Here is a 22,767-nt window from a genome sequence, read left to right as displayed (position 1 = left end):
CTTACAGTTTGAGAACCACTGGCCTAAGGTCTATATTAGGGGTCACCAATCTAGGTCCTGGAGGGCTGCTGTCCCTGCAGGGTTTAGCTCCAGCTTGCCTTAACACACCTGCCTGGGTGTTTTAAGTATATCTAGTAAGAGATTGATCAGCTTGTTCAGGTGTTTGATTAGGGTTGGAGCTAAAATCTGCAGGACACCGATTCTCCAGGACTGAGTTTGGTGACCCTTGGTCTATATCAGGGGTGCTCAACCCTGTTCCTGGAGATCTACCTTCCTACAGAGTTCAGATCCAACCCTCATCAAACACACCTGAACCAATCATTTAGAACCTAAACAGGACTTGATTATTAAATGCAGTTGTGTTTAAAAAGGGTTGCAACTGAAATCTGCAGGAAGGTAGATATCCAGAAGCAGGTTTGAGCACCCCTGGTCTATATAATACACTATGTGGTTAAATAAAAAATCTCAAACTTTTTTTTTTTTAAATTTGGATGTCTCAAAGGGACTTTATAATGATAATAACCCATCATCAAAGGTGTTATACCTTTTTGATCTGCATCATTCTTTATTGTTTGTTTTGTACTGTATTTAGTATAAATCTCACAGGAACCACCACTTAGCATATTTTGTTTACCAAATAAGACAACGACTATGTTACTATATAATGAAATACAGTATTTCACTCTTACATGTACACACATACATGTGTCTACCCATCTTACATCATGCATTGTAAACTTCATTTTTCAGAGGTTTTCGCTCTCGTGACACTATTTGTTTTTTGTCAGCATAGATGACATCAGTTTTAGGGGCCATTTGAAAATGTTTTCTTTTTTTAATATTTTTTTCGGGGTTTTCACTTTTAATGTATAGGACAGTAGATATTATCTTCAATAAAGCATGGGGAGCAGAGGGAGGGGAAGAATCGGCATAGGACTGCGAAGTGGGAATCGAACCCGGGTCGCCTTAAGCATCGGAGTGCATGTGTCGACGCACTAACCACACCACTGGTGCCGACACCATTTGAAAATTTGGTTGTTTTTGGATGCCAAGCATGCAAAACAATCTAGTGCACAATTGTTCACCCCTATATTGGGTTTCATAATTTTTTAATGAAGTATAATTTATTTATTTAATGATTGCAAAATGAAGAGTAATTTAAAGATCACCTTTATATGTAGCTGATACGTTCACAGTCAATAAAATAAGTGATTTTTGTGAAGGAGTAACGTTCACTCACCCAGAATTGAGATAATACATTAGTTTTCGGCTTATTCTCCTTATAAAAAAAAAAATAAAAAAAAATTAGCACTGTTTTTGTGTTTTTCTTCACGTCATTCCATGTCAGACACATTGCTGGATGTCTATTTTGTGTTTGTTTTGTTGTGGATGTTCGAAAACGTAGAGATTTTTCATGTTCATGTTTTGCTTCTCCAGGATGACAAGTGTTAGGGAGCGTCTGAAAATTTGTTTGTTTTTCACCAAACAGCCAAAACAAACTGGCGTACGTTTGTTTCATGCCAAATCTTTCGTTTATTTTTTATGAAGTTTAATTTATTTATTTAACGATTGCAAAATGAAGGTAATTTAAAGATCACCTTTAGCCTATATGTTTACTGTCAACAAAAGGGATTTTTGTGAAGAAGTAACGTTCACTCACCCAGATTTGAGATAATACATTAGTTCTTGGCTTATTCTCCTTATTAATCTGGGGTTGCCACAGTGAAAGGAACCACCAACTTATCCAGCATATGTTTTATGCAGCAGATCCCCTTCCAGCTGCAACCCATCACTGGGAAACATCCATACACACTCATTCACACACATACACTACCGACAATTTAGCTTACCCAATTCACCTGTAGCGCATGTCTTTGGACTTGTGGGGGAAACCGGAACACCCGGGGGAAACCCACACGAACACGGGGAGCACATGCAAACTCCACACAGAAATGCCAACTGGCCAAGCCGGGGATCGAGCCAGCGACCTTCTTGCTGTGAGGCGATCATGCTACCTCTGTGCCACCGTGCTGCCGAATTAAGGTAATACTTTTTGGGAAAGATAATGAGAGATTAAAAGTACAGTCTTAAGTTTTCTTTTTGCCACCAGGTAAGTTAGAAGACCAGGAAGCCAACAGTAAGTTAGCATAACCAGATACCTTGTTATATTATTATTATTTAATTATATTTAATTTATTATTATTTCAATTGTATTTTTTAATGATTGTAAAATGACGCTAAAGCTGAAAAATGAGCATTGTTTTCATGTCAGACACATTGTTGGATGTTTATTCAGTGTTTGTTTTGTTGTGGATGTTCGAGAACATAGAGAATTTCCATGTTCATGTCGCTCTTGTGACATTTTCTGTTTCTTTAGTATCAATGACAACAGTGTTAGGAATCATCTGAAAATTTGTTTGTTTTTAGCCAAACAGCCAAAACAAACTGGTGCACGTTTGTTCCACCTCAAATGTAGTTTTGTTTATTTTTTATGAAGTATAATTAATTTTTTTAATGACTGTAAAATGAAAGTTCATTCAAAGATCACCTTTATATGTAATACATTCACCATCAACAAAAAAAAAGTGTTTTTTTGTGTAGGAGGTAATGTATACTCACCCAGAATTGAGATAATATTTTTTGGGAAAGAAAATGAGAAATTAAAAGTACACTCTGTTAAGTTTTCTTTGCCATTACAGTAGGTAAGTTAGAAAACCATCAGGAAATTTAAATTTTATTGGGTCAGCTGTAAAACTATAAAAGCCAACACTAAATGACCACAGATGCCTCTACCAATACCAACATTTTCCATTTAGCGTTTGGATTACTGAAAACAATACACCCTATATGGAAAATAAATTTATGATATTGATTTTGGTTTTTACATTTGATTCAATAAGATTTTCTGAACAAAACTTTTATAAACTGGCAGTCAGAAGTAAAAAGCTAAACAAAGACTGTAATAAACAAACTACACCACAATCAGAGTCCAACCTCGCCACTAAACTCTTAGTGTTTATCTCAAATCTTTCAATTTTTGAGCTTGAACTGTACAGTACATGTTGATTCCAAGACTGTAAAAGTGGACAAGGGAGTTTTCCAGTTTAGATTAAATTTAAAGCACTAGCCACTGTGGTCCCATTTAGCAACTTGTCAGCAAGCACAATCAAGACAAGTAGAAGTTTTAAAAAAATCATAAGATGAAGGTTTGCTGATGGTATTTTTTTATTTATTTTATTAATAAAGCACGACTATATCTTGCACTTGTCATTAGAGACCTTATCTCAGGCCTTGCCCCAAAAAGCATTCAAAAAATACACTGACATCAAAACAAAAATGCTGACATTTCCATATTTTGGCCAACAAAACATGTCATCTCTGCAGCACTTTATTACACCCCCATTTAACAGACTACAATATATATTCTTTCTTTCATTCACGAAATGTAACAGTATCTACCACTAGATCAGTGGTCACCAAACTGGATTTTAGCTCCAACCCTAATCAAACACACCTGAACAAGCTAATCAAGGTCTTACTAGGTATACTTGAATCATCCAGGCAGGTGTGTTGAGGCAAGTTGGAGCTAAACCCTGCAGGGACACCAGCCCTCCAGGACCGAGATTGGTGACCCCTGCACTAGATCTTCAAGAACTAGTTTTTGGCATTGTTGAGCTGAATGACATCGTGAGCAAAGCTGTTTACGCCAACAAAATCTCCAGCGATGATGTTGATGCTTTGTGTGCCCGAGCCTGGGTGTTGCTCCTTCACCCATTCCAGCAACAGAGGGTAAGCCGTCATGGTCTTCTCCTTTAATGATGTTGTGAGGTACTGGAGCATGTCATTCGCATCAAAAGTCAGGTTGAGACCAGCAACAAACAATCCCTCTGTGGACCAAACAGACGTAAGTAAAGCCTAAGTTAACATATTTAACTTAAATATTGACTCAATTTAAACACTTTAAATTATCATATGAGCCATAATCATTAATATATCAATTTAAATGTATTCTTGTGTTTTGTTTCTACTGAGTGGTTTGATACGGTACGCTTTTATGGTCATTTCCGCTGTCAAACAGTACCAAAAAGCGAACTGTACTGTACCACTTTTGGGTACCCTTTCCAAAGGGTACCTAGCACAACAAAAGGGTACCAAAAAGTGGAGCTAGACATGCAGCTAAATGCTATTGGTTTACAGAGAAACGTCACCAGCATAACAAAGAAGGCACCATTTTTTTACATACACAGCCCAGACATTACACCGTAATAATATATACAGTACAGTACATATAATAATGAACCATGGTCGACCAGAGTGCAAACAAACCCTGTCGTCGTGTTGATGAACAGCCACAAAGCCAAGATGAAGAGCAGAATCTGCTGTGTGCCCTGGTTTTGTTGACGAGGCCATCTAAAAGCGAGATCAGTTTCACTTTCTCTAGAGAGCTCTATTTGCTGAGCTCGCCACGCTTCTATATATGAAATAACGAACTCGAGCTCATGATATTAATGTGGAATTCTCACATCCTTTCAAAAAAGGACAAATGCGAGAGGCAATCGTGAAAAAACAAAGGAGAAACCTGAAAAAACAAAGGAGCAAATGATTCTTTCAGCAACCTAAAACATGAACAAACTGCCATGTTTAATTATTATCATTACCTTCTGGACTATTATGAATTCGGAATGATGGAATTAGCCTTTAACAAGATGCTATCGTTGCATGTGCTGGTGAAGAATAAAAATGAGAGGTTTGTACTGACTGTATATGTTTTGTATCGTTTATAAACCCAAACAAGGCCTAAATTGGTAACATTGGGCAGCAGAGACATAACACTGATAAAGGTGACCCGTACCGAACCACTCAGTGGAAAGGAGGCATTACTGTAAGTAAGTTTAATTTTCTTATCTGGATTTATTCCACAATAACAACTGGCTGCATGTACTTTATCCCTTACTTAATTAGATTATATATCTTTTTTGTTGGAATTGCAGTCCACTATTTGGCACTTCTGAATGGCCAGCCTGATCTCACGAGGAAACATAACAGTTTTACGTTTTGTCAGTTTAGTGATGAATTCATGATCATTTTGTAAGATTTTAAAAGAAGGCATGGCACCAAACCCCACTCCTAAACCCACTCATCATTGTGGGATAAGCGAATCCTACTAAATTGTATGAATTGGATCGTACAAATTCATATAAATTTGCCACAAAATCAAATAGTGACGAATGCCCGTTAGATAGTGTTGGAATGGCTCTGGTGATTAAATGTCATGTCACATCTGGTGCAGACAAATTTCCTGTCACTGGAATCTTGTCACGTCATGTGTTGTTATAATATGACTTTAGTCCTCCAGGAGCAAGATTGAACACCCCTGAAATAGGCTTTTAGGTGAAAGTGAATTGTTTAAGCCATTCAAACTCACCTGGTCTGCCTGTCTGTTTCTTGTTATCGAGGAATGAAATGACCTCATTGGGGTCTGAATTATCAGCCCACCAGTACCCGATTCGAGGCCACAAAACAGGATCCTCAATATTTCTGTCATCATAAGAGAGGATAACCTGATAGCTACTTTCCCAGCAGTCCTTCATTGAAGGCTTTATAAAAAGGGAAAAGTTGAAAAATGTTTTAATGGTTAAAACATCGACTGAAGGACTTCTACAAAAAGCTAAGCAGTGAAGGATGTGAAGTTATCATAGACGATTACAGTACAGTACGTACCATTTTAGCCTTAGGACAGAGTTTGGTTTTGAAGTGCTCTTTGAGGAAGTTGGTCAGGTCTGTGTGTTGATCGGCTGACATTTCCTTGAAATGTGAGAAAGCAAGGATGACGACCTCCTTAGAGTGCTGTCCTAACCATGTCTTCAGTTCTGTCATTGCCTCCTGTGGAGATTTAAAGTCAATAAGTTTCGCATTTTATTGCAGAATTCAGAAATAAATGCTATTAAAGTTAAAATATTGTATATTTGTATATATGCAAATATCTATTGACTGATGTTTTTTTCCAAGAAAATGTCATTTTTGATTGAATTAATTCTTGAATAATGATACATTTTTACAATATATACAATTACAAATAACTGCATAACCCAGGCTCATTGGAAATATCTGCCTCAGCCTGCATTTTTTGCAAAACATCAAATACGTTTCTCCAGGTACATTTCAGTGCATGTTTCAGATGACAAATCCACTAGAGAACACTGTCTACATTTTAGCGAATTTGAAATACGATATATTTTGACTTCCAAACACCTAAAATATAATCTGTGTGTTAGTAAATACAAGGAAATCCAGTATAACACTGTATGATAACACTTCAGATGACTGATCTAGAGCCTACAGCTAATCAATCTGTCAGATTCTAGAGTGCATAACAGCTCTAAAGAACATTATAAATGATATTAAATAAAACAAATGCATCAATAGAGATGGTTTACAAGTATATAACTTTACTCACATGGGAAACGGAGGCCACGTGAATGGTTTGTGAGCATAATTAAGTGCACAGAGCATGCCGTATCATCTGGTAATTGTAGGAAATAATCCCAAAAGGCAACTGTGTAAAGCCACATATAACAAAATAGAAATACGATGAATATGCCGAGTTCAGTGGCTAATCTGCCGGAGTCAGCTGAGGTGACGTGACGGCGACCAGCAAGATCTAACTGTCAATCAAGTGGCCACGCCCTTAATTATGCAAACTTAATAAAACCTAATAGAAAGGAAACTGATGAGTTATAAAAAAAAAAATCACCCCCCTCACAGTTGTCATGAAGAGTAATATTAGCTGTATGAACCAAAATCGTTCTTTGTACCAGGCTGTAAACACCTTTTTTTCCTCTCAAAATTAGTTTATACATAAACTTCACTTTGTGAAATATGTGTCCTAATAGTGTTTTAGCAGCGTGGGACACATATATGACTGTCAACATCTCAAAAAAGTGTTTCGGTGTTTCGTGACCATTTAAAATCGTCCTAGCTTTCTCCCAACCCTCCTAGCCCCTAGCTCCCCTGACTATAGGGGTCTTCATAATATCTTCTCGTGTTCAAGAAAGAAACAAGCAAAGAGTGAGTAAACGATGACAGAATAAATATTTTTGGGTGAACTATAACTTTAATATATGATTAATGCAGCCTTTTGTAAGCCTGTTGAATTCAATTCATTTAAATAACAAAAAACTGAATCAGGTCAACAACCTTCACAGTCATCGTTGTGTACAATCCATGATAGAAGAAGAAATCGCTGGATTCAGGCTTTCCAGCAACCCGCAGATCAAAATAGCGCGTACCAGCATCAAGCTGCTCAGAGATGGTTTTATCCTGGATGATTAATTGAAAACATAAACACAAAGACTGGATCATGGATTCATCATCATTGACTGTGCAATTATTGTATTTTGATAGATATTTTACCTGAGCGGTGCCCCATTTCTTGACAATGGGCCTTAAGAATGCACTGAACATGTTGTCCATAGGTTTGAGACTGTCAGGTTCCAGGACTGGAGAGTCCATGTCTAAGCTGTAGGCCATAGCATCGTGGCTACCTAAAAGAAATGTGTTTTGTATCAATTTTTGTCTAATTTCTAGAGTCACAGAGTGTAGAGCTTAGATTAGGTCCATACAATGAAACCTGACCCTACCCGAACCCGTGCGTCTTGTTTACAAGTCTGGCCTGGTTCGACACATTAACTGTAATTATGAGCCTGATTTAAACCTGACTATTTTTTAATACGTGAGCTGTTATGACAGACATTCTGAACTAAAATTCTGAGTTTGAACTACACAAATTAGTTTATATTATCTTAATGAATGATGTAAGATAGACAAAGCATGTAAACGGCATTGTTTGTTTATTCAGAATGGATATCATCCTTTTTTCTGCCATGGCAAGCCTGCTTCATGTGTCTGTTCATTGTGGAACTCCTCGTTTTTATGCCTCCTTCACACCGCACGCGTGAGTAGAGCGTGTTTTTTTTTTTTTTCAACATCCATGTTAACTGATAAATATTAGATCTTTCATACCGCACACAGAAGCAGTGCGTCAGTGCAGATCGTGAGCAAAGCTAAAGCAGCATTGCCACAATAATTTCAGTGCTGGATTGATTTTTTCCGCTGCTCATGCCAAACCACATAAATGACAGTAACAATGATTAATTTTACCCAATATATGCATTGATAAGATCCACTGATTTTTATGCACTGTTTCTGCTCTACATGCAGCTTCAACTCTGCTTGCGTGTGCGGTGTAAATGTGTGGCAGTGGAGGAGACACTGTTGCAGGAGAGCGTTGTGAAATGTGCACCTTGTAGACCCACACGTGTTGCGTAGGCCAACTTTGCTAAAACATTCATATCATATTTCTAATTGCAAAGCTTTCTACCCAATTAGGCTAATTAAGTAATGACCGAAAAAAAATTGCACAAATGCTTGATCACGGCTCGGCCCGAAGATAGTTGCAGGAAGTAAGTCTGGGCTCGGGCAGAGAATCTAAACTATAATGTATACATTTATTTTTTCTATAGAAGATGTAAAGCTTTAATATGTGTGTAACAGTTTGTTAATCTTACTATAAATGTTGGTTTATATACAAATGTCAGCCAAATGTACAGTGCATCTAGAAAGTATTCATAGCGTTTCACTTTTTCCACATTTTTTATGCTAGTTTTATTCCAAGATAAATTAATTTATTTCCTCAACATTCTACACACAATACCCCATAATGACAATGTGAAAAAAAATTTTTTTGAAATAGCTGCAAATTTAGTAAAAATAAAACCCCTGAAAAATCACATGTGCATAAGTATTAGAGTATCCTGTTCTAAATGGAGCTCTAAATGGAGCTCAGGTACATTCTGTTTCCACTGATCATTCTTGAGATGTTTCAGCAGCTTATTTGGAGTTCACCAGTGGTTAAATCAGTTGATTGGACATGATTTGTAAAGGCATACACCTGTCTATATAAGGTCCCAGGGTTGACAGTGCATGTCAAAGCACAAACCAAGCATGAAGACAAAGGAACTGTCTGTAGACCGCAGAGACAGGATTGTCTCGAGGCACACAGCTGGGGAAGGTTACAGAAACATTTCTGCTGCTCTGAAAGTTCAAATAAGCACAGTGGCCTCCATCATCCGTGAGGGGAAGATGTTTGGAAGCATCAGGACCCTTACTAGAGCTGGCCGGCTATCTAAGCTGAGTGATGGGGGAAAAGGGCTTTAGTCAGGGAGGTGATCAATAACCGGATAGTCACTCTGTCTGAACTCCATCAATCTTCTGTGGAGAGATGAGAACCTTACAGAAGGACAAACATCTGTGCAGCAATTCACCAATCAGGCCTGTATGGGAGAATGGCCAGACGGAAGCCACTCCGCGCCTGGAATTTGCCAAAAAGGCATCTGAAGGACTCTCAGACCATAAGAAACAAAATTCTCTGGTCTGATGAGACTAAAATTGAACTCTTTGGAGTGAATGCCAGGCGTTACGTTTGGAGACAACCAGGCACCGCTCATAACTAGGCTAATACCATCACTACAGTAAAGTATGGTGGTGGCAGCATCATGCTGTGGGGATGTTTTTCTGCAGCAGGAACTGAAGACTAGTCAGGATAGAGGGAAAGATAAATGCAGCAATGTACAGAGACATTCTGAATAAAAACCTGCTTCAGAGTGCTCTTGACCTCAGACTGGGGCGATGGTTCATCTTCCAGCAAGACAATGACCCAAAGCACATCGCCAAAATATCAATGGAGTAGCTTCACAGCAACTCGGTGAATGTCCTTGACTGGCTCAGCCAGAGCCCAGACCTAAATCCTGTTGAACATCTCTGGAGAGATCTGAAAATGGCTGTACACCGTCGCTTTCCATCCAATCTGATGAGTGGTGCAGCAAAGAGGAATGGGCAGAAACTCAAGTGTGCCAAGCTTGTGGCATCATATTCAAAAGACTTGAGGCTGTAATTGCTGCCAAAGGTGCATCAACAAAGTATTGAGCAAAGGCTGTAAATGTGATTTTTCAGGTTTTTTATTTTTAATAAATTTGCAACAATTTCAAAAAATCTTTTTTTCACATTGTCATTATGGGATTTTGCGTGTAGAATTTTGAGGAAGAAGACCGTAATAAAAAAAAAGTGGAAAAAGTGAAGCGCTATGAATACTTTCCGGATGCACTGTATAAATGGCAGTGAATTAATCTATTGTTATTAAAGTTGCCATGAAATGGAAATTAAAATAGTAATTTTCTTCCCATTTTGTGTCAAATCAATGCTTGATTTTGTCTTTTGGGAACCGATTGGGTCGTTTGAAAACAACAACAAAATGAAAATATTGATAAATGGACAAAAAAAGCAGGGCAAAAATGAGACACGCCCTGATAGCCCCGCCTCTTTAAAAAAATAAAAATAATAAGAGTACATTTTAAATTTCATTCTGACTTTAAAATCTGCCAGTTCTGTACTATTGCTTTAGCTATAGTTACTACTGCATACCTGGAATTGCAATATGGCTCAAGGGGACTGTTGTGAATGTCTCATTCAATTTGGACATCCAGTCAGCAAGACCTTCCGCTTCAGCCATTCTTCTGTTCTTTCAGATGTTTAATGATCCTCCTTGTAGCTTAGGAAAAAAAGCATCTGATCAATCATAAGCTGCTTATAGAAATGCTTGAAGATAAAAATACAAGTTTTAAACTTGACTATGAATTTTTCAACTGAACATTTGTGGTTTAAAGCTATCAAAGCAGAGCTTTAGGATAAATATGATCATACCTGTTCTTGTTGAATTGCTCCTCAATTGTAAGTCGCTTTGGAGAAAAGCGTCTGCTTATTGACTGAATGCAAACGTTTGTGTCCTTTTTATGTGTAACAGTCACTTTAGTTTGCGTCAATTTTAAATGTTTAGGCAACGCCCTCTCGTCAGGTCATTACAAAGTGCTTCATATTCAATGAGTAACTCTGTAGTTTTCTTTCAGTTCCTCTACTTTTAGAGACACAGCACATTTAGACCACGCCAACACTGAATGGGGCCATGGATGGGGGTGTGTTTTTTGGATGGGGTAAGTGATCTAATCTGCTCCATTGTCTCTATTGCTGGAAGCTGCCTCACTGTAATTCCTGACATTCCAAACTTAATACAAAAAATGTAATGAGCAATGCTCCATGGTATACAGCCAACAATCTAAAAAAAAAAAAAAAAAAAAAAGAACTAAATTTCTATAAACGACTGAACCGTAAAAGTCTGTTTGAATAAAGATCTTTGCTTGAAGAGATACAGCTGTGGCCCGGAAGTTCTAAATGTGCTCTGTCACTGCAAAAAGCAATTAGCTAATGAAATTGTAGCCTTAAAGTGACAAGTTGACTTTTCTTACAAAGAGTTTACTCACTTTTTTAAACTCAGAAGTTAGTTTTAAAAATTATGCACATGGTTAATTGAACAATTTTGATGAAATGCGTTATGCGTTTACTCACTTTTTAGAAGACAACAAACCGCTTTTAAAGCAGTAGGTTTCCTCATTTTAAAAGCAAAGTCAACTAATCGATTTTTCGAAATTCAGCATAAAACATAGGACCCTATCATACACCAGGCACAATAAGGCGAAAGACGTGTTTGGTGCCACGTTGTTTAAATAGCAAATCCATTTGCACCACTTTGTGGACTCATGGGTGTTCTAGTCTAAAAAGGAGGTGTGTTAAGGCGCATTGCTATGTTGAGGAATTTAAATAGACTGCGCCATTGACCAACTAAAAGCTGCTCTAAAGTCTAGCACAGCGTTAGTTATGTGCCTATGCAGGTCCAAAACACACACACACACACATTGCTTTATACACACAGAATGTACAGCAATACACAAATATCTTTAAAAGTGAAAAAAAAAAAATTAAAAGATTAAAATATTACAACAATTACTATTTTCTACATAAATATAGAAACCACTGCCTCCATACCTTCACCTCATGGGGGCCTTTTTCAGTTTATTGATGACAATTTGCATGTGTAGATTGTTATTATTATTAGCACTATTATTATCATATGCATATTTATAATTGTTTAAAAAAAAGCACGTTTAGGTTGGTCCACCTGTCGGGTTTTGCAGACCTATGCATCACCACATGGGTCATAAGAATAGGACGTGTGTTTGGATGTAATCAGTCTTTGACAACACTTCGTTATTATTGTTCATTCATTCATTTGCTGGAAATTAGAACTGAATTTGGAAATAGTTTTGAAACAACTCTTTGCGCTTAACAAACAAAATTAAATATGCAGGCTAATGGATGTCTTCAGTGGAGTGAGTTTCCACTGTTTACTTACTCCTCAAAAGTAAAGGAGTAAAGAGTAAAAGTAACGATAAAGTAAAGAGGCCGAATGGAGGAGGCTCATTCTTCATCCTCGTGCTGCAGATGGTCTGTTAAGCGTTTAGTTTTTCCACTTAAAAAGTCTGCCATGTAGATAGCAAATGCGCCATTGCACAGCGCAACTGACTCTTAAAGGGCATGAGAGATGAGACTCTAATTGGTTTAATACACATTATGCTCAAAACACACCCAGAACTCATTAAGAGAATAAGCACAACCCTGTTACTGTTATTTTTACCCAAAAAAATTGCAAAAACAAGTCATTCTAAATAAATGTTTTTTTAAAATCCTCATCCTGAGTCTATGGTTTCCATAGGCAATAAGCAGTGCAACTGTTTTCAACATTAAAATGAATGTTTTTTTACATATAAATACTGCCTTGGTAAACAAATCAAAAGACTATTTCTATTTTTAACTCTCTTGTAAAACCCCTTATTTGGCTTTTTTATCCAATCTAAACTGCTTCACCCTTGACAAACAGTTTTTGTAAATCTCGCCAACTCAGCTAATGCACTTCCTTTAGCACAGTTTTTTTTTAAATGTAGCAACCGTTGCCAGTTTGCAGCATGGGCAAACAAACTCTTCTTTAAAAAATGTAAAATAATATGCAAAAGGACCCTTTATGTACAGTATGAATTAACAACAAAGTGATTATGATGGTGGCACGGTGGCTTAGTGGTTAGCACTGTCGCCTCACAGCAAGAAGGTCACTGGCTCAAGCCCCGGCTGGGTCAGTTGGCATTTCCGTGTGGAGTTTGCATGTTCTCCCCGTGTTTCCGGTGGTTTCCGCCGGGTGCTCCAGTTTCCCCCACAAGTCCAAAGACATGCGCTGTAGGTGAATTAAATAAGATAAATTGGCCGTAGTACATGTGTGTGGATAAACGTGTATGGATGTTTCCCAGCACTGGGTTGCAGCTGGTAGGGCATCCGGTGTGTAAAACATATGCTGGATAAGTTGGCGGATCATTCCACTGAGACAACCTCTGAAATAGAAACTAAGTCGAAGGAAAATGATTGAATGAATGATGCAAGGATCATTTTCTAACATTAAACTGTAAAGGAATGCATATTATCAAAGGTATTCAACTTTTTTTGTTTTTTTGCATCTTTCTCTATTGTTTGTCTTGTACTGTATTTAGTATAAAAGTGTGCAGTTTGTCAGTTTTTTTTGCTGGATGAGTGACTTTTTCCTATTTTTCAGCTTGTGTTGAAAGACAACAAACAAAATAAATGAATGCATTCAATCTTTGCACCAGGTTTACTTAGTGTTCTCAAAGTCAACATTAAGCAAACCACAATCACTGTTTCACCCTAAACAATCCTCTTTCTTTTCTTTAAATATTTTGTTTTGCAAACGTTTAATATTTCAATCATTTTTTGCAATTACATTGTATGTTTAACATACATTACATATGCCAAGTGTAGTAAAATTGCCTGTCATCACTAGCAATTATTTTAAAAATGTCTAAAAATTCACAGATCACTCTGAGTGCAGTTAATGTAAACATAATTAAAAATGCAGAGAATGCTTTCACATAAAATTACATTTCTGATTTTTAGTCATCTAGACAAACTAATGTCTAAAACTTATCTGAATTATCAGAGTTATGAATTAAAAAAAAAAAAAAAAAAATATATATATATATATATATATATATATATATATATATATATATATATATATATTAGAACATTGATTTAGAACCAAAAAACTGCAAAACGATCACAATTCATCACTTCCCCCTGGTTTTTTATCCAGTGTATGAGTATGGTGGGATTCCTTTAACCCCTAAACCAGTCACCTGGAATAAGAAAACAGCATATAATGCTTCATTATGCATGATAGGTGATTCTGCTTTAAGATATGAAATAAATGATCTACCTTAAATGTGCAACCAGCCTCAGGTTGTTTAGCCAGTGCTTCTGCATCCATGCCTATATATGCTGAGGTGATGTACAGATCACTGTAGTCTTTCCCTCCAAAACAGCATGAAGTGATTCTCTCTGCTGGAAGCTTCACTGTTTGCAGACGCTTGCCTGAAAGAGGAAGTTCATTAATTACTAGGGGTGCAATGTGACATGCATTCATCCTGACATTTCCATCTTTCCATTCTGCTAACAGACTTAATTGGAAACTTCTGGTCTTTTCTTTATTTTAATGAATTGATACAAACTCTTAGATCTCAAGATCAGTCTTTTAGTTGAGCTGTTTCAGTTGATTTGTTAGTAAATCAGAAAAATTGTATGTGGGATGTTGATTGTTATTTTTAATTAAAAAAAATAGAAAAAGCGGAAATCATTCACCAATTTGGATTGTTTTTTTTTTCTTTATTTTTTACTTTGAAAAGAAATCATAACATTTTATTGAACTCTTGACTTTCTTATATTGTATTAATTTGACTAAACATTATATCAAAGATAAAGAACAACAAGGAATGATTGTGTTTATTAATATGGTAATTATTATTAATAATAGAATATTTAGCATTTTTTCAAACAATTTATGTGTTGAATTTATTTTTGCTCAATATATATGTTCTATAGATCATATATGTTAAAGACATAAGCATACTTAAGTAAAAAGTATGTATGCATCCTCCTTTTTTGTGATGTGTAATGTGATTTGAAGCACAAGTTTTGTGATTCGCTAAACCACTTATAATTATCTATACAACTGTAAAAATGAAAAATGTATTAAACTCTACGATCAAACAATGTTAGATGAGTATGTTTTTGGAAACTGCTAAAAATACTCTGTATGGGTCACGATTATCAATGTTTTTCTTTTATACCTAAAATCATTATATCTACTGTAGATATATTAAAACTCAATATTCGATTAATAATATGCATTGCTAAGCTCTAGATTTAGACAAATTTAAAAGGTGATTTTCTCAATATTTAGATTTTTTCAACTTTCAGATTCCAGATGTTAAAACAAAAGTATCTCGGCCAAATAGTGTCCAATCTGAACAAAACATACACCAATGAAAAGCTTATGCACTACCTGTTCAGTTTCAGGAACAACAAATGACTTCTAGTTGATCATTTGGTATCAGAAGTGGCTTATATGAAAGGCAAAGGCCTCTAGAACACGCTGCTTACCAAAATAAAATATGATCATGCCTTGATTTTTTTAATGATTTAATTAGTACAGTAAGGTCTGACTTTGCTTAGACACTTGTCACTTAACATAAGTAATGTACAGTTAAACATATAGTCATGGTGCAGTGGAAAAAGAATTAATATTGTGTCTGACTCCCATGAGCTTGGAGGACTGCATCCATACACCTCTGCAATGACTCAAATAACTTATTAATAAAGTCATCTGGAATGGCAAAGAAAGCATTCTTGCAGGACTCCCAGAGTTCATCAAGATACTTTGGATTCATCTTCAATGCCGCCTCCTCCATCTTACCCCAGACAAACTCAATAATGTTTATATCTGATGATTGGGCTGGCCAATCCTGGAGTACTTTGATCTTCTTTACTTTCAGGAACTTTAATGTGGAGGCTGAAGTATGAGAAGGAGCGCTATCCTGCTGAATAATTTGCCCTTTTTTGTGGTGTGTAATGTAAAGGGCAGCACAAATATATTGATACCTCAGGCTCTTCAGATCTCCCACACGCCCCCATACTGAATGTAACCCCAAACCATGATTTTCCATCACCAAACTTGTCTGATTTCTGTGAGAATCTTGGGTTCATGCTGGTTCCAGTAGGTCTTCTGCAGTATTTGTGATGATTGGGATGCAGTTCAACACATGATTCATCAGAAAATTTTTCCTTTTCCAAATAATCATTTAGAAGTCAAGCTATTATTTGTTGCTCTTACAACTGGGATCGACGACAATAATCGTTAATTGTCAGGTAGCGTATATTCAGGTATAAGTTCTAATTGTATAAAATTGACACCTATGATTGGTTTTGTGGTCAAATTGAATTGCTTTATCTGCACTACATTGTGTTATTAATTTTCATATATAAAAACACTTACAAACTCACTCACCTGTTTGAGGGTCGATCCGCAACACTCTTCCTCCATTGAAGCAGGCGACCCACAGCTTGCCTTCTGTGTCTATGCACATACCGTCTGGTATGCCTTCATCCTTCTCCATCTTGTAAACCGTCCTGCGGTTAGCTTAAAAACAAACAAAGGGGACCTGTTATGCCCCTTTTTTACAAGATCTAAAATTAGTCTCTTATGTCCCTAGAGAGTTTATGTGAAGTTTCAGCTCAAAATACAGCACAACAAATGTTTTACAACTCTTTGAAACTACCACTTTTAGCCTTGAAACCAAATTGTGCTGTTTTGGTAACTGTTGCTTTAAATTTAAATGAGATTGTGATCCCAACCTTATTTTAAAAAGAGGGTGGAGCTACAAACACATGCTAAAACTCGACATTTAAAATGTCACAGTCATTAACATTATCTTTGGCAAATAAAAACTCAAATGGTGGATGGCTGCTTCTCACTCAGGGCTGTTTATTCTAATGAGAGAGAGATTATCACTAATGGGCGGGGCTTTCCCCTCTGATGACACGTACAAAGGGAGACTGTCAATCAAAGTGTTTCTGCTGACTGTTTTCATGAAGTGTGATTATAAAAAATAGAATGAATTATTTTTTTATCATTAGAGTCTGGCTATATTCACACACTGTTCCCACACAACTGTGTCTAAAATACTTATAAAAGTGATTTTTGCATAATAGGCCCCCTTTAGGACCAGAGTCAAATGCAAAACACTCACACAATCCTCCAGTTTGGATGTCATAGTCGAAGGCCTCCACCATGAACACCAGACTGTCGATGTAGTAGAAGACACGATGATCCAGAGACCAGTCCAAACCATTGGAGAGGTGCACTTGGTCAAAATGGCGGACAACAGAGTGGTCAGGTTGAAGGTTGTACAGGGCTGCATCCACCACATCGGGCTTCATGTCCATAGACATGGTACCTGCATGAAGTAAAGCAGAAGTGGGAGTGTCCACACTGGAATAATTCAATTGGAATATTTACTATGGTAAAGAAACACTCCACATTCTTTTGTGAATTAAGCTCATTTTACAAATCACCTACAGTTAAACAGTTCAGTTTTACCATTTTTTAATGCATTCAACTGTAGTGTTGCACAATATCAACATTTTGACTTCGATACGATACCTAAATTAAATATCACAATACCGATACAAAATCGATACTACACCATAATTTTTTTTCTATCAAAATATTATTTATTAATAAACACTCAGCATTTGCTGTAAGCCATTTTAAAAAAAGTTAAACAAATATAGAAATAAAAACAAATTTTGTCAGCAATTTAGCCAAGCTGTTTTAACAAAAATAAAATAGCTGCAGCTTTTTGTTTTTTTTTGTGTAAAAATTGTCAACAAACTCTTCCGCCTTAAAGCTCCGCCTAGGCTAGTTGATTGACACCTCATTTGCATTTGATTTATCATTTGCGATGTCAGTTTGAGGATTTGATTCACCATTTGCGGAGTCGATTTAAAGATTTGATTCACCAATTGTGATGTCAGTTTGAGGATTTGATTCATCATTTGCGGAATCGTTTGAGGATGTGATTCACCATTTGCAGAGTCGTTTAAGCATTTGATTCACCATTTGCAAAGTCAGCTTGTGGATTTGATTCATCATTTGCAATGTCAGTTTGAGGATTTGATTAATAGTTTGAGCATTTGATTCACTTTTTGCGGAGTCGGTTTGAGGATTTGATTCATCGTTTGCGATGTCGGTTTGAGCATTTGATTTATCATTTGATCTTTTAAGCATTTGAATTTTCATTTTAATTTTGTTAGGAAAAAAACTTCCATACTATAGACCGAAGTGCACATTGCACTTTTTTGATCTGGTTCTCAAAGGCCCTGGAGATGTTGCTTGGTCCTCACTGTTCATAACACAGTGATCCTGTCATATTCATATATAATTACAAATTTTTATATTAATATAGGGGTGAATGAAAAGAGTTAAGCTTTAAATAAGAAAATTATCAAAATTAGATTTATATTTTTTCCGTAATGCTAATGGTTTAATCTAATTCACTTGAACCAAAAGTTTCTGAGACTACTATTCCAGTATGTTGATGTACTTCCAACTAAAACTAAATATTGAGAAGGGGAGGAGCTTTCTTTTTGTGCTTCACTCCCTAGTAGCAAACTAATGGTAAGAGGGGCGTGGTTAAGAATATTGTGGCTGAAGCCGTCAAAAAATAATAACCACCAATGCAAATGGTCAGACTCTGATTGGGTTTGATTTGATTACCGAAACCTTTTTTTTAGTGGATTAATTTGCATAAATAAATTGTTCAACAAAAAATGTCCACTAGCAAATAAACATTGTAACTTTTGTTTTCATACAGATTTTAGTTTGAGATTTAGAAAATGTAATGAGAGTCGAAAAAATAGCACAAGCAGGCAAAACAAAACAAATCCAGTGGTAACTATGGATATAATGATGTTCTAATGATAGAATAAGTTCTTATGAATCTAAACACTAAATAAATGTTCATTTTTAGATGCACTGTCCTTTTAGTGTCTGTTAGAAACTATTTGATGATCAGCAGACAATATAAAAATGCATATGCAGTGACAATATGCTCATGGTAACATGATTTTCTCCCGCAGTACCTGCAAAAAACCTGCCAGCTGGATCTACTTTTCCATCGTTGAAGCGGGTGTTTGGTTTCTCATTAACTTCGGCAACAGCTGTAATCGACCGCTTTACCCAGTCAACAAATGCGAATCGAGTTCCCTCCGCGATGACGTAACCCCCAGCCTGCCGTGGAACCACACAGCCGACCAGTTTCTCTGTTTAAAAAGAAGATACTTGAATTCATCAGCAGCACTGTTTATTATTGACTGTTTTTTTTAAACTGTTTTTATTAAGATACTTTTATTGAAAGGGAAAAGAAAGTCTGGGCTCTTGTTGGAGACAGTGTGGAACCCCAATGGCTAATCATTGCCACATTGCAAAATATAAAAAAAAATGAAAGACTTTTTCGTACAAAATAGCGATTGAAAAAAAAAAAAAAAAAAAGATAACTGAAGAATTACACTCACCGGCCACTTTATTAGGTACACCTAACTAGTACCGGGTTTGACCCCGTTTTGCCTTCAGAACTGCCTTAATCCTTCGTGGCATAGATTCAACAAGTGGGAGAAATGGCATAACACGAAATGGTTTCAGGTTGATCATCCAACAAGAGCCCAATGGATAGGAATTGCAAAGGAAATACACAGTATGCAAAGACTCAAAATTAAGACAATGCATTGTCGCAAGCATTGGAAAAACTGGAGTATGTCATTGCAAAGAATATGCAAAAATGTGCATCAAATGTATTGTGATTTGATATTGTAACTCCTGTGCTAACCACTTCATTCACTTTTTTCTAAAATACAAAAGGATGCTCCCACTAAACATGTTTCCTGGCTTACCTGTGTTCATACTCTCTATTTGTTTGGTCAGGGAGCTCCATCGGCTGACCTTTTGACCTGTGATATCAACGTACAGCAAAGAGGAGTCCTTCTCCTCCCAGACTGGACTCTCACCGACTTCATTCTTTTCTTTGATAACACACTCGACTTTTATTGATGACATGACCTAAAGCACACAAGTATAGTTCATGTAAGGGTATGATGATGTGCTGAAATAAACTTAGACAAAAAAAAAGAAAGAAGTACAAATCATCATGGTACAGAAAAAGAAGTGAAGTATTGAAAGTATTGAACCTGTCACCATTTTCCCAGAAAACATATTTCTAAAGGTGTTATTGACTTGAAATTTTCCCCAGATGTTAGTAACAACCAAAGAAATCCATATATGCAGATAAAACAAATTTATTTAGTTTACAAATTAAGTTATGCGTAATAAATTGAAATGATGCAGGGAAAAAGTATTGAATACATGAAGGAAGCTTTGGAAAAGCAGTGAAAGCCCAGACAGCAGCTGAAATCTCTTAGTTCTTCAGCAACCGTCTGCCCTCCGTCAGGGTAAATTTATATTAGCTGCTTGAGTCCAACATCTACATTAGAAGGATGATGAAGATGAAACCAGGGTGGACATTTTATCAAGACAATGATCCAAAACACAGCCAAGGAAACTCTCTAATGCGTTCAGAGAAAGGAAATCAAGCTGTAGAATGGCCCAGCCGATCACCTGACTTAAATCCATTAGTAAATGACAAAATAAAGATCAGATTTGATAGAAGACACCCACAGAACCATCAAGATTTTCACACTCTGTTGAAGTCTGTTAAAAAACTCACACCTGAGCAATTCATGTGACTTCTTTCTCCATATGAGAGGCGTCTTTAAGCTGCCATCACCAAAAAGCCTTTTATATTAAGTTTTAAATACATTTCAGTAGTTCAATACTTTCTCCTTGTGTCATTTGATTGCTATTACACGTAGCACAATTTTCTGAATTTGTTTGTTTTGTTTTACTTTTATGTTTGTATTGTTTGAGTTTTTAACCAAAATCTGGTTCAATTGCAGATTAACAGCTCCGTTAGAGATATTATCCCCCCCCAAAAAAACTGAAGTGTTCAATACTTAATTTCCACGCAGTATATAGTTTTTGATATAGTATATCTGGGTTGGATTTAAGCACAAAATTAATTCTAGGTACATACCTATCCTCACACTTTCAGATTTCAAGGAGAAATAAAATTATTTTTATTATTATTTCACTATAATGGTAAAACACTGTGATACAATTATTATATTAAATAACAAAAATCTATTTATCTATCTAAGTTTTAGGAACAACAAATAATAACTTGACTTCAAGTAGAGGATTTAGTATCAGAAAATGCTTATATGAAAGGCAAAGGCCTCTAGATTATGCTTATTTTACCAAAATAAAATATGATCATGCCTTGATTTTTAAGTCTGACTTTACTTACACAAAAGTCTTGTCACCTAACAGAAATAATGTACAGTATATAGAATATATAGTCAAGCTGCAGTGGAAAGAAAATTAACGTTGTGTCTGACTCCCATGAGCTTGGAGGACTGCATCCATGCATCTCTGCAATGACTCAAATAACTAATCAATAAAGTCATCTGGAATGGCAAAGAAAGTGTTCTCGCAGGACTCCCAGAGTTCATCAAGATTCTTTGGATTCATCTTCAATGCCTCCTCCAGCTTAGCCCAGGCATGCTCAATAATGTTCATTCCTGTTGACTGGGCTGGCCAAATCCCGGGTTACATTGATCTTCTTTGCTTTTAGGAACTTTTTAAAATTTTCTTAATCATGCACCAAATTGAATAATGAAATACTTTACTGCATTCTTGCCTGATCTTAATTGCAGAAACTTTGAAATGATCACACGTGACGTCACATTACATTTTAAAATGTAGCATCATCATCAATATAATATGTATCTCTTTTGAATGGATGTCATCAATTTAAAGAACTGACAGCTTGATGTCAAACCGGTTTCCCTAAAAACTGTGCCATGCAGCTTGCTATTGGTCAACGACACACACAGTCACGCCTCAAACTCTCGCCATCGGTTAAACAAAACTTGCTTACGTATGACTGATAGTACAATACAATTACTTTCCTTTGCAAAATTATATTTTATTAGTAACAGTTTAATTTTAGAAGATTTGGTATGGATAAAAACACCAATACAGTACTCCACCATTCAGTCATGAGCTAATTGTAAATAGTAAATAAATAAGTTAAAGTCACTTTAAAGGTTATTCTATAGTCTTTGTTAATTAACGACAATAATTGTTAATACTTTATGACTCAATTCAAACGTCAAATGAAACTACAAACACAATTGCAAGCAGCATGTCTGTTACATATTATTGTTCAATCATTTTATATAATTGCGTAACATGCTCGTGTCAAAATCGACAACACAAATGTGTCATAGTCTGTCATTAAAATTATACTGAAACGCAGAAGCCTGGAATAACGCATAGGATTAATTTCTGATAAACGAAGTTACATCAACTAACGTTAAAGGAAACAACCAAAACAAGAAAAATCAGCATATTTTGTGCTCAGTCCTCTGGAAGCACTGAACTACAACAATCACGTGATAAAGAGTCAGTCAGTCATGGATATTTCTGTGCTGGGCGTCGTGCTGCCTACAAATCAAGAGTTTGTGTGGTTTTACCTTTTTAAATGTTTATCCTATTTTCCTCTCTGGTCGATATCCGTGCAAAAAGTTAAAAACTTTGCAAAGTTCCTCTCTGCAACCGTGGTGTGTGTGTGGAGGATAATGCAAGCAAGAATGCAAAAGAGCGCCCTTGGTGGTCACCAATATAAATACACCCAAAGAAATGAGGATAAAAGTACAACTGAGAGGAGTTTGACCCCAGTCTCACAATACCCGAGCATGACAGGAAAGCGTGATTGTTTGAAAAAAAATTGTCACATAAACACA

General features: G+C 36.3%; 2 protein-coding genes across 5 annotated transcripts; both read right to left on the bottom strand.

Moving 5' to 3' along the window:
- Window positions 1-2,205: 2,205 nt before the first annotated feature.
- Window positions 2,206-11,011, bottom strand: LOC100151335 (PI-PLC X domain-containing protein 1). Of its 2 annotated transcripts, none has more exons than XM_021474054.3 (7): window positions 10,759-11,011; window positions 10,480-10,606; window positions 7,414-7,544; window positions 7,198-7,320; window positions 5,722-5,883; window positions 5,426-5,597; window positions 2,206-3,887 (listed from the first exon to the last, which is right to left on the bottom strand). In XM_021474054.3, the coding sequence occupies exons 2-7, from the start codon at window positions 10,565-10,567 to the stop codon at window positions 3,655-3,657; spliced, it is 909 nt and encodes a 302-aa protein (XP_021329729.2). In that variant the 5' UTR covers window positions 10,568-10,606; window positions 10,759-11,011; the 3' UTR covers window positions 2,206-3,654. The 2 variants fall into 2 exon arrangements, with proteins under 2 accessions (XP_021329729.2, XP_073809766.1); XM_073953665.1 differs by having other exon boundaries at window positions 2,220-3,887; window positions 5,722-6,342; window positions 6,764-7,320; window positions 10,759-10,940.
- A 1,030-nt stretch (window positions 11,012-12,041) lies between these two features.
- rgn (regucalcin) lies at window positions 12,042-22,619 on the bottom strand. 3 transcript variants are annotated; one of them, NM_205746.1, is given in 8 exon segments: window positions 13,591-13,972; window positions 14,015-14,147; window positions 14,228-14,382; window positions 16,355-16,486; window positions 17,097-17,303; window positions 18,991-19,170; window positions 19,798-19,963; window positions 22,498-22,595. In NM_205746.1, coding segments are annotated over 6 exon segments (888 nt in total). In that variant the 5' UTR covers window positions 19,961-19,963; window positions 22,498-22,595; the 3' UTR covers window positions 13,591-13,972; window positions 14,015-14,096.
- Window positions 22,620-22,767: the final 148 nt, after the last annotated feature.

The sequence above is a fragment of the Danio rerio genome, chromosome 6, assembly GCF_049306965.1.
Source record: "Danio rerio strain Tuebingen ecotype United States chromosome 6, GRCz12tu, whole genome shotgun sequence".
NCBI classification, from domain to species: domain Eukaryota; kingdom Metazoa; phylum Chordata; class Actinopteri; order Cypriniformes; family Danionidae; genus Danio; species Danio rerio.
This window is presented reverse-complemented; position numbering and strand designations above follow the sequence as displayed.